This window comes from Trichechus manatus, unplaced genomic scaffold, assembly GCF_000243295.1.
Source record: "Trichechus manatus latirostris isolate Lorelei unplaced genomic scaffold, TriManLat1.0 scaffold00093, whole genome shotgun sequence".
Taxonomy (NCBI): domain Eukaryota; kingdom Metazoa; phylum Chordata; class Mammalia; order Sirenia; family Trichechidae; genus Trichechus; species Trichechus manatus.
In genome coordinates, this window is record NW_004444029.1 from 7,706,027 (window position 1) to 7,723,374 (window position 17,348).

At 45.8% G+C, this 17,348-nt stretch overlaps 1 protein-coding gene across 1 annotated transcript in view; it reads left to right on the forward strand.

Annotated features, from left to right (window-relative positions):
* Nucleotides 1-17,275, forward strand: part of BRAF (B-Raf proto-oncogene, serine/threonine kinase) — a 152,403-nt gene extending 135,128 nt beyond the window's left edge. The window contains exons 17-20 of the mRNA XM_012557301.2: nt 428-562; nt 1,612-1,765; nt 7,446-7,954; nt 9,789-17,275. Of these exons, the coding sequence (XP_012412755.2) occupies nt 428-562; nt 1,612-1,765; nt 7,446-7,468 (312 nt within the window). The 3' untranslated portion in view covers nt 7,469-7,954; nt 9,789-17,275. The remainder of the gene's footprint in view (nt 1-427; nt 563-1,611; nt 1,766-7,445; nt 7,955-9,788) is intronic.
* The last annotated feature ends 73 nt before the right edge of the window (nt 17,276-17,348 follow it).

Sequence of the window (17,348 nt, forward strand, 5' to 3'; positions counted from 1 at the left end):
AGCTTGAAATGCAGGTGCCACAGTAACTGCTGAAAAAGAATAGCGTTTGTGGTTCCCACTACGCATATATAGAGAAAGGGCTCTGCACAGTGCCCACCAGCAGTGTTCCGTACATTTATTGTTTTGAGAAGTGGCACCAAAGGGTCTGTGTGTTAGGACAGCTGCCCTGCCAGTGGGAAATGGGCTGGATGGGGAACTGGAGAGCCTCGTGGGGGTCCGGGGCCAGGAAGACAGCCCACTAAGCATGGTCCCCAGTCCGTGACTTCCAAGCCTGGAAGGGCCAGCCGGTGTCTTCCACTGTTTGTGAGCATCGTGGGTGTGTAGAGAAGACGCGCATTACCAGGGCCCAGGCTGTCCTGTTGTTAGTGTCTGCGTATTTTCTAGCTTCCTCAAGGTTGCATCATTTGCCTTTTTTTTTCCTTCTCAGATAATTTTTATGGTGGGACGAGGATACCTGTCTCCAGATCTCAGTAAGGTACGGAGTAACTGTCCAAAAGCCATGAAGAGATTAATGGCAGAGTGCCTGAAGAAGAAACGAGACGAGAGACCACTCTTTCCCCAAGTAAGAAAGGGCTTTATGTGAAGCCTGGGAACAGTTGCACACAGTTTTAAGTACCTTTGCGAGCGCAGTTTGTATTTCGAGGGTTGGCTTCCACGTGCAGACACCAGATGAGTAAACTCATAGAGGTGAAGCAGCGGCAGCTGGAAGTTGGGGTCCTGATACAAACTACTCAGAAAGGCTTTGCTTCTGTCCTGCAGTGCTCAAACTTTTTTGGTCTCAGACCCCTCTTACACTCTTAAAAAATACTGAAGACCCCAAGGAGCTTTTATGAATTACCATATTAGAAATTAAAATTGAGAAGCTTTAAATATATTTATTTATGACTCTGTATAAACATAAAAATAAACCCATCACATGTTTAAAAATATTTTTATGAAAATAATTTTATTTTCCAAAGCACAAATCAGTGAGAAGAATGCCTTTCTCATGGCTGTGAACGTGTGTCTCAGGCACAGGCCCTCGAGGGTAGCGACTGTTTCTTTGTACCTCAACATCCCCTGAGCCTCCCTCCACTTTTGTGTTCTGGTGTCTGTCTTCTCTTGCTCTCCTGGGCTGCCCACTGTCCCTCTTACTCCTTACTGTTCACCATCTGGGTGGGCGGGCCCTGCTCTCAGTCAGACCTTGTCCCCCCTTCGCTGAGTTCCTTTAAAGAATGTGCAGCCCTGATGGCTCCATTCAGGGATAGCCCTAGAGCCTTCACTGACAGACATCTTTGTCCAGAAGGGACTTGCCGTCTATGACCGATGGGTATAGAATTGGGCTTAAATGTTGTTACATGCTGTTCCACAGCTGGCAAATGCTGTAAAATGTCAACAAAAGCTAACTACGGGTTACTTCTCCCAGTCAGTTCACAAGGATGAAAGATATAATGCTCTGATAGTTTTGTTTTTTTTTTAAGGAGAAATATAATTTTTATTCAGATACTTCCCAGGCATTTAGGATAATACTGAAGACAATGTATGATGTCAGGTGCTTTCTTGTACCATGTCTTGGTGCTCTTAAAGGTCTACATCACCCAGATTTTCACTCTTCTTTGTTCTTTGTTTTAGATTCTCGCCTCCATTGAGCTGCTGGCCCGCTCATTGCCAAAAATTCACCGCAGTGCATCCGAACCCTCCTTGAATCGGGCCGGCTTCCAGACAGAGGATTTTAGTCTGTATGCTTGTGCTTCTCCAAAAACGCCCATCCAGGCAGGGGGCTATGGTGCGTTTCCTGTCCACTGAAGCCGGCTCAGTGAGTGGGAGGGTATCAGCAGGCAGGGCACAAGGAACAGCGACGTGTGCACACTTACACGTTTGTTAAGTTGCATAGGGCAGTCTTTTTTAAAGAGGTGCACCACAGAACACTGATTTTTTAAAGATGGGATATAATTTTTCCTAATCTAAAAGTCATACTTAGCATTGGATTTTCAGCATCCGAGTGTGTTTAAAATACACCAACATTGCTAAAAATTTGCAATGCCTCTTCCAGAAGATTTACTTCTTATTTCAAGTTTGTTTTGTTTACTTGATTCTGCTAAGTATTGTTTCCTCGTGAAACTTCTCCTTATCAGCCATAACACGTGATGAGCCCCGAGGTAGGGTGTGGACAGTGGGGCCGCAGAGGGGAGTGAGGCCAATGGACCTGTCTGATTTGGGAAGACACCAGGTCTGAGCCATCCTGGTTTTATTCTTAATATTTTGTCTATATCTATTTCTTTTTACTGCGGTTTGGAGAGTTTGGATGTCCTTTTTTCCTTAAAGCAGTAGACTCAATTGCTTTTTCTAAGTAACATGGATACAGATGACCAGAGTAATTGCCAGGGAGAGGCGTGTTTGACATGAGTCAGCGGGTTTAACTTGGATGTTCAGTGGGGAGAGTGTTATAAACTAGAGTTACTTTATATATTAAAGATGTCTTACACATAGAAAAATCGAATTTCCTTGCAAATGCATTGTCCCCCTCTCTGCCAAAAAAGCCTCACAGAATTCTGTGAGAACTTTTGGGTTTGTCTGTTTCTCTTATAGATAACTGATTACCAAACAACCTAGTAATAGATTTTTAAAAAATGACTGTGACTGTATACTTACCTCTCATGACACGTATTTGAGCAATTACCTTGTCAGGGTTTCTCATAAAATCTCTGTCCTCATGTGTCCTCTGTCCAGCAAGATTCTGCTGATTCGGAATGGCTGCTGCTGCTCTCTTTTTGGCATTCCACGGTGTAGTTATTTGTTAGCGCTCTCTCTCCAGTGCCCACACTTCAGTGTCTGTAGTGTGGTGGTCAGTGTGTTGTGACTGTGACTCGGGATCACAGTGACAGAAGCAGCATGGACTTCTCAGAGGCTGCCTGCTCTTCTTCAGAGTCAGCCTCTGAACTATATCTTCACTTACACTACTTGGATTTGTGGTAACTTTTAAATATGGCCAACAGACAGACAGTGTCTGCATGAATGCCCTCCCTCCTTGAAATCAGTAAAGGAGAAAATCAGTGAGACTTTAAAATAATGCTAATTTAGTTGTTCAGTACCACCAGTAAACTGGGAAACACTTCCTTTATGTAAGGATGTTCGATTCCACCCGGGGAAGTGACCCAGTAATAATCGTGGCATACCTTTTGCCCCTCACTGGGGTAACTTAAGATAAGGAATGCCATCATGTTTTAGAAATTGATCGATGACTTGAAAGAACATTTCTCATATTTTAAAAAACAAAAATAAGAAAGGGATAAAAGAATGTAACATGCAAAACCTCAAAGTGCATGTTTTCTAAATCCTCCCGTGAAACTAAACATAGAACATTAGTAACTATTAGATGCAGTTTTCTTTATTCACAAATGGAATAGCAAGCATGTAGCTAGTAAGTTTTTACAAAATAGACGTGGTCTGTGGAATGCTCAAAAGGTCTGCTAGAGCTGTTCTATGATTTCCCAGTCTGCCTGCTTCACTTCTATCATCCTTTCTCCATCACTCTCCTTATCCCAACACTGCCCTGCCCACGGCCCCCCTGCCCGCCTGTCTCCTCTCTTTCCTCCTGCCCCAGTCCGCTTTGCCAGGAGGCGTTGCTGAGCTGTAGAGCTGCGCAGAAACGCCCTGCCTTCCCACAGACGCTCTGGGGCCTCTGGCGGGCCTCCCAGTAATTCTTCTCTCCCTTCCGACTGGAAGACCATGAAAACGCAGCAGTCAGGTGTTTAGACAGCATGCATCCCGAGACGTGGGGACGTTAGAATTGGATCAGTTTCAGCGGGTAGCTCACCTTTCTGTTTAGTTTTGTTTCATAGTAGCTTTAGGTGTATTCTTCCAATAAAGAAAAACGGTATTTTTCGTAATCCCGTGTAGAGGGAATCCCTTTGACTAAGAAACGGACTGCTTTTTTCCTAAAACTTGAGCCCTCGAGTGTTTTCACTAAGGTTGGTTGCTTTATTTATGAGGCGACCTTTTATAAAATATATTTCACATTTTAAAAGTTTTACTAGTCAGTGACGAGAATGAGATTTGTCTTCTTGATTTTAAATTGGGAATCACAGGATTTAATCAAATGCTTCAGGTTTGTTTATTTTCAGATATTACAATATTGAACTAACCACTTAAATGCTAAATCAGTAGTTAAAATTATTCCTTCTGAAATGTGACTGTTTAACACAGCAGCTTAAATGGCCTTTCTCTCAAGTAGATCCCTCTCAGTTTAAGGAAATGATCTGACTTTATCATAATAATATGAAATGATTACTTCATGACTAAAACATTTTGTCAGATAATTTCACTAAATGTTTAACCTGTCCTGAGACCCTGTGTCTGAGAATTTAAAAAGCCCAGTGTATCTGCCAGCGCGACCCTCATCCTTCTAAAGTGACCTGGAAGGGCCGTGGCTGGCACCCAGAGGCAGACGGGTCTTTCTGTGGCTTAAAGTGGCTGCAGCCACACCTACAACAGTGGCCGATTCCTGTAAAAAGAGCATACTAGATTTTCCACAGCATCTTTGATCTCTAGGGAGTTATATCAGATTATATGTATAATCGCTAAAATAGTCAATTCTGAAATAAAGGGTAATTATTTAGTAATATTTTAGAACTAGTTAATAAAGTCCTTAGCTTTCAAACTAAACAGATAAACCATGGTATTTGAGGTGTCTGAAATCCCCAGGTCTTGTTTTTAAAGTCTTCTTCCCAAGTGTTCTCTGCCCTGTTCTGGAAAATGGAGCTTAGGTTATTCTCAACCAGAAAGGCTTGAAAGTGTTTCATTTTGGCCTCTAAATGATTTTCCAAGATTTTCAAAAAGTCATGAAGCTGATCTGAGTGTTCACACCAAAGAGCTTCACGTAACGGGGGGGGTGTCCCCAGATGTGCAAGAAGGTATAAGATTTTTTGGAAAATCTTTTTTTTTCCCTCCAAAAGTGGATCAGTCACCTGTTGTTCCCATCTTTCCCATGATTTAGGGACATACAGAGAAAAAATTTTACTTTCTTGATCCCTAACCTGTGGATTCTTTTGATCTCCCTCTTCCCCCTTGACCTAAAGTCTAGTTATGATCAGAAAAGCAGCAGACTCTTGGAGGGAGGATTCTTAGTGTTTGCTTATTTGTATTTGGTTTGGAGTTCGTTGATAAGATTTTGTGCTTTGGGAAGTTGTTTTGTTTGTTTTTATTTTGAAGCTAATATTTAAGTTGGGAGAATAGAATACTCTTCCAAAAAAATGGAGTATCTAATTGCTATAATGAATAGGAAACATTTTCTGGAGTTTTTTTTTTTTTTGTAAGCGTTTTTAAATGTGTTCTGTAAGATGTGGCTACCATGTTATCGTTTTCTGATACTCCCTCAATGAATGAACTGTAGCTGTTTTTATGAAGGTTTCTGTTAAGTAAATCCTGTTTTCACATTGCCTGCCTTTACTGAGATTTAGATTCTGCTAGATAGAGTGATTATTCATAAGAATGTTGCAAATCACTTTATTTAAAGAAATGTTTTAAAATCCTAAAAATAGCAACCCTAACACCATAACGTACTTGGACCATAAGCAACAGACATGAGAGTGTCTGTATATTTCTCACGGCTCTGACAACTTATGAGCCTCCCGTGACTGTGCTCTCGCTGTTGTACTCTCCAAGGGCTTAGTGATGTGGCTGGTTTTCAAATCAGTGCCAAGCTCCCCAGTCCTTTTAACTTTAAGAGGATCCTTTTAACTTTACCCTTTCTTGACTTTTTCCCATCACTTACACTTGAAGAAAGGCCTGTCAGTCTGCATCTGTAAAAATGACAGCCAGGAAAACCCTATGGAGCAGTTCTGCTCTTTCACACGTGGGGTCTCCGTGAGTCGAGGGCAGACCCGACAGCCCCTAACACTCACTGGCTCTGATCTCACGATACCTCGCTTGGTATTGGTGGAAAGGAAAGAATCACTGTCTGAAGTCCAATTAATAGTTAGATTCAGAGTGGAAACAAATGATTAATTACTGAAAATTGTTTAGGGACTTTGTAATTGTTAAAACCCTGGGCTTTGGAGTCAGAACCTGAGTTTGAATTTGGCTCTGAAATTTTCTAGCTGTGTGATCTCAGCCAAGTCACTTAGCCACTCTTAGCCCGGTGAAATTAGTAGCAGCACCTGCCTCGCAGAGTTGTTATGCAGATGAAATGTGTGTGAAGTGCTTGGTGAGGCCCCTGGCGCATAACAGATGCTAAAGTAGAGCTAATGTCATCACTGCACAAACCGAGGATTCAGTCAACTGGTCATTGCAGTCTGCTGTTTGCTGGGACGTGCCAATGTTCTCTAGCAACCAGCTGCGATCTAATACCAAAACCAGACCCCTTGCTGTCCTTCTGACCCACCTGATGGCAATCTTATAGCAGTCAGAAACCGGATAGGTTATTCCTGTACCAGTCACTAAATAGTGTAGTCACGTAAGTGATTGCCTGGATCCTTGTCAGAAGCGGCTATTAACTGAAGAGTGAGGTTAAGGCTAACTGGATGCCGGTCGTTGTCAGCTGTTAACCAGCCCAGGATTGAGCTGTCGGGTATACAATAGGAGGCAGTGGCCTCTAGTTACAAGTAGAAGCTGGGGACAAACGGTAGATGAAAAATAATGGCATGAAGCCCCCAAATTCAGTAAGCTAAAGGAGCATAGTACCTCAAACGGGTTTTGAGTTGGAAAGGATTCCTTCTGCAGAGAATGGTGTGGTGCCCTGCCCTGTGCCTGTGTTTTATTTTTTGGTAGTGTGAAAGGTCAAATTAACTAGAAATGAGAAGGCCCAGAATTTGGGAGCCTGGTGGCGCAGTGGTTAAGCATTCGGTTGCTAACCAAAAGATTGGCAGTTTGAATCCACCAGCCGCTCTTTGGAAACCCTATGGGGCAGTTCTACTCTGCCCTTTAGGGTCACTATGAGCCTGGATCGACTCTCTGGCAACAGGCAAACGGGCGGGGGTGAGGGGGTCAAATGTACGTTGTTTGACCTTTTACCTTTTGTAAAATAAGGATAATTCCTCTTTCCTTCCTTCCTGATAGTGGCATTATGATAATATAATGCGATATGTGAAAATGGGTTGAAAACGCCAAGAAAAGGGTATTCTGTGGATCGGCCTACTATTTTATAATCAGTGTCTGAGAAGTTGTGGGTGTTGGAACTGTTTTTAGCCTGACTGAACCATAGTATGTAAAAGCCAGCTGGGGAAACTTCTTGGGACTTGTTTAATTGACATGGCTGCCTTACATTTGACTGGTCCATATTCTACACAGTATGGAAGTTGCGTTCTTTCAGAGGTTTCAGCCATTTTTGCTTTTAAATTAGTAATAACGTTGCTAGATTTGTAATGTTGAACTCCTCACCTTTCAGTGATGTTTCAAGGAGGCTTTGCTTTGTCTCGCGGCTATTTGAGATCCCGTTTTTAAAATTAGCTCTTGTCCTCCCTCCACAGGAGAATTTGCAGCCTTCAAGTAGCCACACCATCATGGCAGCATCTACTCTTATTTCTTAAGTCTTGTGTTCGTACAGTTTGTTAACATCAAAACAGTTCTGTTCCTCAAATCTTTTTTTAAAGATAAAAAATTTTCAATGCATAAGCTAGTGTGGAACAGAATGGAATTTCCCATCCAACAAAAGAGGGAAGAATGCTTTAGGAGCCAGAATTCTCTGCTGCCAGTGTTTCTTCTTCAACACAAATACCACGTGCACACGAGTCTGCCCACACCCAGGAAGAAAGAGGAGAGACCCTGACTTCTGACCTTTTGATGGTCAGGCATGATGGAAAGGAACTGCTGCTACAGCTTGGGAGATTTGCTCTGGAAGGTCTGCCAGTCCACCTTGCCCTTCTAACCACCAGATCAGCGTGTGGCTGATCGTCTGACGGGGCAGCGTCAATCACCAAGCATTGTTCTCTTTCCGGTTCTGGGAGTTTGTGGTGGCGCTCTCTCCCCACCCCCACTGGTGAATTTCTGAGGGATGGAACAAAATGCAGCATGCCCTTTCAGTGAGGGTCCTTTCCCCCCAGAGGCCCTTTCTCTGAAGACGCCTTTCTCCGAGGGCCTTTTCCCTGAGGGGTCCTTTCCCCCCAGAGGCCCTTTCTCTGAAGGCCTTTTCCCCGAGGGGCCCTTTCAGTGAGGGTCTTTTCCCCCCAGAGGCCCTTTCTCTGAGGAGGCCTTTCTCTGAGGGCCTTTTCCCCGAGGGGCCCTTTCAGTGAGGGTCCTTTCCCTCCAGAGGCCCTTTCTCTGAGGAGGCCTTTCTCTGAGGGCCTTTTCCCCGAGGGGCCCTTTCAGTGAGGGTCCTTTCCCCCCAGAGGCCCTTTCTCTGAGGAGGCCTTTCTCTGAGGGTCCTTTCCCTGAGGGTCCTTTCCCCGCAGAGGCCCTTTCTCTGAGGAGGCCTTTCTCTGAGGGCCTTTTCCCCGAGGGGCCCTTTCAGTGAGGGTCCTTTCCCCCAGAGGCCCTTTCTCTGAGGAGGCCTTTCTCTGAGGGTCCTTTCCCTGAGGGTCCTTTCAAGCTTTGACACGGTTTATCAACGGGAAGTTATTTCACTGGAATGGAGGGTGAGAGAGAAGAGGAGGTACTTTGGGGTCTGGAGGAAAGGGGAATGCTGCATCTTTTTCCTTACCTGTGGGTTTCTGGCCTTTGTTTCCTTGCTCACAAGGGTGTCTGCTCGCCATGCAGGCTGGGGAGTCTGGCACACACACCGCCTCTTCTCACTGGGTCCAGCAATGAGGACAAGCATTTGGGGATATCCCCCTCCATCATGTAGCAAGTTCTCAGGAAAACACAGTTTATATCTTCCTCCTCAGCTCTTCCAGTCAGTCACCAAGTACTCATGTGGCTCCTTTGCCCAGGGCACAAAATGCCATGGCTGTGTCTCATCAAAAGCCTTCAAAACTGCTCCATGACAGTTTTGAATGTGAGAAATTTATGTAATTTAAATGTAAGGTACAGGTTTTAATTTCTGAGTTTCTTCTATTTATATTTTTATTGAAAAGAAAATAATTTTCAGATTTAATTGAATTGGAATAAAATAATAACTTCCCACCAGAATTATATATCCTGAAGATTGTATTTTTGTTACATAAGCAACTTTTAAAGAAAGATCATTATCCTTTTCTCTACCCAAATATGGGAAGTTGGCATAATGACAAATATTTATAATTTTTAAATCAATGGTACTTGCTGGATCCACACTAACATCTTTGCTAATATCTCATCGTTTCTTCCACCTGACGCTCCTCCATCCTGCGTCCTTTTTCCAGCCCTCTGTCTAGAATGTGCACCCTAAAATAAAAATGGTAGTGTCTCCAGTAACTCTCCTTCCTTTTTTCCCAAGCCTGGTCTTCAAAAGGTGAATAATTTGGCAGCTGAGTTCCTCGGGCAGAAAATGGAGACATTTTAGGGATATTGGGACTGAGGGAGACTGTGTGAAGCCCAACATCAGCTATTGTTATAGAAAGAGCCGCTGTGGTGTTAAGAACCGCATTCTTCCTTACCTTTGCACAGGTGGGAAACCACCTCTGGTCCTGGTTCCCTTGGCCTGTACTGAAGGGTAGTATAAATCACAGTAGGAGTAAATGAAGTGACTCTGGACATACTGGTGGCAAACTTCATATCCCTTCTCTGGAGTCTGGAATCACTTATCAGGATTTAGGGGCCTAAATCAAATCAGGTGTACTTAGCCTGCTTGGTTATAGCCAAAGACCTGAGAGAAATTAGACAGGACCTAAAATAAGGGAATTAGTTCATTATTTTAAAACTTCAAATTGTAACTCCTGGCCCTCTCTACATTTCAGCCTGCTGAAGCTCACCACCATTAGATGGAAGTTTACTAAAACCATGAATTCAGAGGAAGGCCTGCTGAAAATCTCACAGGCTTGTAAAGTTTGTCCCAATAAAATGGAAAATATTCTGAAGTTCTTAGTTTGAAAGGCTTGTTTTCTGCCGCGTTCAGGAGAATTCAGGGTCGCGGAGACGGCAGTGGCCGGACTGAGAAGGCAGCCGGGAGTGGACTGCTCCCTCTCCTGAAGGCCACACTGCTTTGCTTTGAAATACTTTTGACATGGTTGTGTTCCCTCAACTAAGTGAAGAAGCCTAGGCCTGACCAAAGGGGTGTTCTCAGGGTTCAGCCGAGCACGTGACCTGCCAGAGGCGTGGGGCCAAGAGAGGCACCGCTTAGGGAGGAAGCTGAGAATCTGGATTTTCAAAACGAAATTCAGGGCGACACACTCCCTTCCTTCCCTTCCCTTTTAGAATAGCTTGCTAGCTCGTCTGAAAAAGGGGAGTAGACTTGAGAAAGCAAAGCTGTGCCCAGAAGCCAGGCTCAGGGTATTCTTGAGAGGTTTTATAGAGCCCTTAAAAACTAGTAAAACTTTAAAACCTTCCTTTTCTTCATCAAATACTTTTTTCCCCTAGTTTACGAATGACATGAAAAGGAGGAGTTGTGTTTGGGTTGCTTTGTTTCTTGATGCCTAGACTGTTGTGGCATGCCATTGAGTCAATTCTGACTCATAGCGACCCTATAGGACACAGCAGAACTGCCCCATAGGGTTTCCAAGGAGCGGCTGGTGGATTCAAACCGTAGACTTTTGACCTCCTGGGGAAATACAAAGAAGAGCTCCTTATCCAGGCCACATACTTTACAAGGGTCTGTGTAGACGCATGGGTTGCTTTGCTGGCTGGCCCTGAGGCCACAGCACCCCTGCTGGGGGGCTTTGTTTCTGGCCAGGAGAGGTGAGCCTTCTGAAAACCTGGAGGGCAGCTACAAAGGACTGTGTTAAAATAGGTGGTGTTACAGGTTAAACCAGAGTCTTGGTCCTGGACATTTGCTGTTGGAGTAATTTGGCCAAAAAGGAGGTTTTAAAAAGGGTTTGTGAATGGAAAGCCCACTGTGATCCTGTGGATTTACGTGTGTGTACCTTAGAAGAAGATTCTGTCAAATCTGGTTCCCAGCCATCCCACCTCTGGTTGTATTTGAGATCTGGAAGGATGGGCAGGGGCACCCTTGGAGGTATAATCCCAAAGGAATGATGTTTTGTGTCCATGTGGGTGTTGCAGAGAGAGTATATATTGTTCAAGAAAGAACTCCCGCCTTCAGCGCTGTCCGCTTGAAGCCCTCCCCGCACCCTGCACGGTCCCCTACTGACCAGGCCCACCAGACCGCCCTCACCCCGCACACAGCACGCCAGCCACCCTCCAGACCTCGTCTAGCTTAGCTTGAGACACTCACAGGGTTCAGGAGACCTCTCCAAAAACTACCTCCTCAGAATGAGGAAAGAAATAGTTACTGATTTTAAATTCAGCAGTCAGGAGCGCTGGAACACGAAGGCGATTTAAGGACTCCAGCTTGTCTCTGTAGGGGGACCGGAGCCCTCGTTTGTCTTGGAGGGCCTTACACGTTCAAGCAGTGATGCTGAACACACGGAGCACAGAGGAGCTGCGTGTTGGTACAGGCGGTGCCACAGCGGTCTGGGGGAACCTTCCAGAATCTGAACCTGGAGTCATTGCATGGTGTCGCTTCACTAACAGAGATACACTTCTCACTCTCAGTGGGCTTGTCAAAGGAGCCCTGGTGGCACCCTGGATAAGCACTTGGCTGCTAACCAAAAAGGTCGGTGGTTTGAACCTACCAGCTGCTCTTTGGGAGAAAGATGTGGCAGCTAGCTTCTGTAAAGATTACGGCCTTGGGAACTGTGTGGGGCAGTCCTGCTCAGTCCTGTCAGGTCACTGTGAGTCAGTCGACTCGCCAGCAGCAGGTTAGGCTGGCCAGGACAGATGTTATCACAGGGTGCCCACAGTTCTGCCACAGGCACAGGTCTTCATACAGACGCTGCCCCGCTGGGACGGTAGGTGGTCACCCATCTGCACGATCCCCTTCGGTCCGGGTGGGCATTGTAAGTGCTCAAGGATCAGCCCCCTGAGACTAGCACGTTCCACCCACAAGGCTACAGAAGCTACGGCCGAAGGTGGAGGGCTCCTGTGAGCGTGAGCACGTCACACGTCGACATGGTGTAGGCGAGGCGCCAGGAAATACCTTGACAATTTGCCAAATGATCTCACTGTGCCTTCATGATGCAATAAAAAAAGCTAAACTTCTAGCAGAAATCAGTGATTTGTAAGAGCAGGCGCTCTGGCTTCCCTCCGCTGTTAGGATTTTTTAGAGTGCAGCGTAACCCGCAAAGATAAATGCAGTAAAGAGTTTATAGCCAAAACTGCGTTTTAAAAATGAGAAGACACACAGGTCCGTTTTCAGTGAACAAAACTTATTTTTTTAAAGCACATAATCCCTAGTATAGTCAGATATATTTATCACATAGAGCAACTAGGTTGAAATGATAGTTAAGTGACATTTCTAGAGGAATTTTTCTACTCCCATAGGTTCTTCAAAGCATGGAACTTTTATACCACAGGAGAGTTTGCAGGAACGTTAAGACCCGAGGTCAGGCTGGAGTCCTGTGCTCTGGGCAGCGATCCTGACGTGAACTTGGTGAGGACGGGAGGTGAAGCTGACGGCCAAGTGTGGCTTCACCGTCTCCAGGCAGGCACCACTGCCAGCCTCGGCACGGGTTTTTCTGAGTTTGAAATGCAGCCTTGCTCCTCAGGACTTGTGTGCAGATTAAGCAGGACTGTGCTGCTGCCGCCGCCCCAGCAGACAGGCCGGGCAGGTCTCTGGAAGCATCCATGCAAAGGGCGGTGACGTTTGCAGTGACCTGGCCAGGTGGGATGCCCTCCATGTGTGATCCTGGTCTGACCGGGGCATCGCAGTGTCCCAGTGCCCTTAGGTCGTGGCCCGAGAAGGGTGGTAGCCTCCTTCCTATGGGGCGGTGATCTGCCTCTTGGCCAGAGGACAGTAGAGTGAGTGGTGGCCATGGTCCTGGAGCTCCAGACTGCTAGCTCTGGGTCAGCTGAAAGACTGGCAAGGTTTCCCTCAGGTCAGCACACTAGAAAGTAAGCTGGGCTTTGTTTTCAGAGAACCTGTTTTCACTTCTTTTTGGGTGAAGACATTTAAATTGAAATTGAGTCCTAAATTTTGTCAGTTGTGGAAAGGGTAGTATTTGTAAGGTGGAAGAGAACAAAAAGTAAAGTCCGAAAATCTTAAATTAAGGTAACAATGCTTTAAAAAACCACATAGGGACAGCCAGTCCCCACCTCAGTAAAGTCATTGAAGTAGATCCTTTATTTCAACATACACAACCTCAGCTGTTGGTTTCATTGATGATTAAATCAGCTTCATTAAAATGTTTGATTTTATTTAGCTATTCTGACTAATTACAGTGATAAAACCCATTGTTGTGCATGAGAACACAGCATTTCCGTTTTTTTAAAGAATTCTGTAGATTGAAGTACTCTTTGAAAACAACTGAAATGTTCATTGATGCTAGTATCAAGAAGACAAAAAAACAAAGATTTGTGCAAACCATCTGCTTGTCCTGCAGGCTTGGCCCACACCCAGTGCCCCACCGTTGGCTGTGCCCTGCAGCACCCTGCCCTGCCGTGGGGGGCCGCCCTGGAGTGGGAGGTCAGGCGGAAAACCCACTGAAAATTCAGCAGGGACGGTGACGTTGCCAGGGGTGGAGTGGGGTCAACAGTGGGTTGCCTTGCCCCTGTCTCGTTTTGAAAATGCCTGTTGCATTTCTGTGTTAAGCCTCTTTTAGCCCGTGTGTGTTGGTGGTAGAGTTACATAGGAGGAAACTTCAGACTAGCAGAAGCAACAAAGCTCACAGACTAGGCACAAACGTAGCGAAAATGGACCAAAATGGGGTGGGGGGGTACTGATGTGAGGGTGGGAAATAAACTGTAATTACCTGAGATAAGATGTAAGAGTGCAATAAGTGTGCTTTTTATTCTAAGCTGTGAACAGTTTTTTAAAAAATCATCCCTTCTTAATGCATTTGTGTATGTTCCGTAGCTGAGACCAGCTGTGTGAACACATCATGCCTTGTCACTCACGTTGTTACCGACATCCAGTGGCCGACTTACGTCTTATTTTCATGTTGTCTAGTTTACATATGGGTGTGCGCGCGCGTGTGCTGTGCCCTCCCCCCGTGTGACGATGTGGCTGCACTTGTGGCCCCACCTGAGGTGAAGGACAGCTCAGAGTGCCATGTGTTAGTGGGGAGCACTCTGAGACCTCCTCACTCAGGAGTCGCTGCTTCTGCTGCCCCAGGAGAGGGGACAGCGACCAGGGCTTGAGTTCACTGCTCACTGACACGGCCCGAGTTCCGTTCAGGAGCTGTGGTGGCTCTCTGCTGTGGACCCAGAAAGAGGAGATCGCCCCCTTTTTATGCATTTCTCCTCCGGGGGAGAGCAGAGGGGGCGACCCCCATGCTGACTGCCGTGAGTTACTGTCCTGGCAGCGAGTCACACTCCTGGCGGTAATTCACTTCAGGCCAGCTCACAGCCAAAAGAGCTCGTGTGTCGGGGGTGTGCCCAGGGAACAGGTGGGAACTTTTTACCTGTGCACAGACTGTACCTGCTTTGCAAAAATTACAATGGAGTAACTATTTTTAAAGCTTATTTTTCAATTCATAAAAAAAGACCTTTATTTTCAGTTAAATGGATGCCGTCTCCCTCTTGTCCCGCAATCTTCAGTGCTTGCTTGAGTCTTTTTTTTTTTTTTAAAAATTCTTCCCATCCCTCCTTCCTGATATTTTGGTTCTCTTTCCTGCTCAGGTCCCTTCATTTGTACTTTGGAGTTTTTCTCATGTAAATTTGTACAATGGAAAATATTGTTCAGTTTGGATAGAAAGCATGGAGAATTAAATAAAAAAAAAGATAGCTGAAATTCAGATTGAAGAAATTTATTTCTATGTAAAGTTATTTAAAAATTCTGTATTATATAAAAGGCAAAAAAGTTCTATGTACTTGATGTGAATATGCGAACTCTGCTCTAATAAAGATTGACTGCATGGAGCCACCTCCAGCCAGGTCGTTTTTCTAGCACGTCACACCAGGGATAGAGCAGCGGGGCTGGCCCTCAGGGCGGCGGGGCTGTGAAAGGGAGGTGCGTTTCCTACGTGACGCTGGTTACGGCCTGCTGGGTAGAAGTCACGTGAGAAATACGTTAGCAGGAAGGGGCCCAGATTAACGCCTGGCGCGTTACCCGTGACACGAGACTTGAGGCGGTGACAGTGTTGTGCCAGGTGTTGGCAATGACCCGCATGCGCTTTATGTGGGACCTGATGTGGCTGTAGTTTAAAAGGACTGCGATGCTCCGTGTTTCCGTGGAAACGGGCGCTGTAACTGAGTATTTACAAAGGAGTCTGTGAAAGTTCGCCTTAGAATTGTATCTTTCAACCCAACTGACAGTCATCCATCTTCCGCAGTGTAGTGACAGAGACAACGTGCACGTGAACGTGCGCATTCATGTTTGCCATGTCGTCTCCTACACGGTAGCCACCTCACGGAACTGACTCCGTGCATTTGATTTCATGACGTGAAGTTTGAAAAACACTTCGATTATCTTCAGACATGACAGATCAAAATACTGAACCCAGTTTCCAGAGGAGAGGCAAACAGTATTCTAAAACTTCCCCCAGAAACCCTGTATCTGACAGAACATGCAGGGCAGAAGGTCTGCAGGAGGGCACATTTGGGGAATCTGGCTTCTCGTCCTCACACTGACCCTAAAATGCTATCGAGACTTAAGTATTTTCTCTCCACTGCAGTGTTCTCATCTGAAAAGCCTAATTCTGTACTCAGAACCTTAAGGAAATGCATTTTCTAAATAACCTTTGTACATGATTATGGCAGAGCAATTGTGGCCGTATTTTTTAAAAACGTATTATTCTATTAGAGGTTTTCCTGAAAACTTAGCCTACAATTATGAACACCGTGGTTATTGTGATCATATTCTGTTACAAAGAACTCTACCACCCTGGCTCTTCGGGAATTTTCTCTCAGCAGGGGCTGTGATGACACTCGGGCCCAATGTCTGAGTGAGGTGTAGTTCTCCTAGATTTATAGATAATAGAACAGAAAGTGTGTAAAGCTAACCTGGTCTGAGCCCCTCACACCAGCTGAGTGAAGCTGTGGAGGACGACAGGTCTAGGCCCGTTTAGCCAGGACTGAGTTGGGACTTCTGTTCCCAAATCAGCACTTTTCAAATCTGTGTCATTGTGTTGTGCTCGTGATGATGGTTAACGAAATCTGGATAGAAGCGGGTGCACATGTGGCTGGAAATGGGTGTTGTTCTCCGCTTATCCCACCTGTCTCTGCTGCCACCGCAGCCACGTAAGCCACACGTAGCCCAGGGCCAAAAGCAGAGGCCCCGCTGCTGAGACAGGTCAGGCTGGGCACACCAACGGGCAGCCCTGCTTCCTGGGCGCTGCACCATCGTCCCCGTGAGTGCTCCTGAGGGGAGGGGGCAGCAGCCACAGGGCTGGCCCTTGCCTAGAGTTGTAGGGGCCAGTGGGCCAGGATGACTACCACGTGGTCCTGTAACATGCACACGAGGGACGTTTATGCAGTGTCTCTTGCCCGTTTTACTAGAAGTCCAGTTGTGTTTACATTAAAGGTGCCAAAGGAAGTACAAAGGTACAAATGTGTGTGTGAAAACTTCTGACAGTCTTCTCTGTCCTAACCTTCCATGTATGCAGCCACTTTTCCCCATCTCCCAGGCCACACACCCTAAAACTTACTTTGAATGTATTTTTACCTGCCCGTCAGGAAGGCAGAATGGGTATCCTTAAAGGCATTTGTGTTTTGCCTTGTATTTGTTTGGGGGGGTCGGGGCAGGGGCAGCACTGCTTCTGTTGGAATCTCTTTACAACTAATCTGTCTCTCTATGGAGGCTTTTATGTAAAAGTTAAACTGGGACCAAGGGTGACCGTAAACCTAGCTTAGACCCACTAGTCTAATGGTTGCTCTAGAAATAACAGTTGCTTCCATTTAGAGAGTATTTACTTCACGCCAGATGTTGTTCTAAGAGCTTTACGTACGTGTTAGCTCATTTAAACTATGGAATCGATGGACAGGTGATCGAGTGTTTGTCCAAACTCGCAGCAAGTCTGACTCCAGAGCCCGAGTTCTTCCAGCACGACACTGGTTCTTCACACTGCAATTTAGGTCTCACCTGGCCACCATCTTTTAAGGACGCTGAGGAGCCCTGGTAGTGCAGTGGTTAAGTGTCTGCTGCTAACGGAAAAGTCAGTGACTTGAACCGACCAGATGCTCCATGGGAGAAAGACCTGGCGATCAGCTTCCGTGAATATGACAGCTTAGAAGACCCACGGGGAAGCTTTACTCTGTCACGTGGGATGCTGTGACCCGATGGCAGCAAGTTTGGGTTTTATGGAGTCCCTGGGTGGTGCGAAGCGTTAAGCGCTTGACTCCTAGCTGAAAGGTTGGCAGTTCAA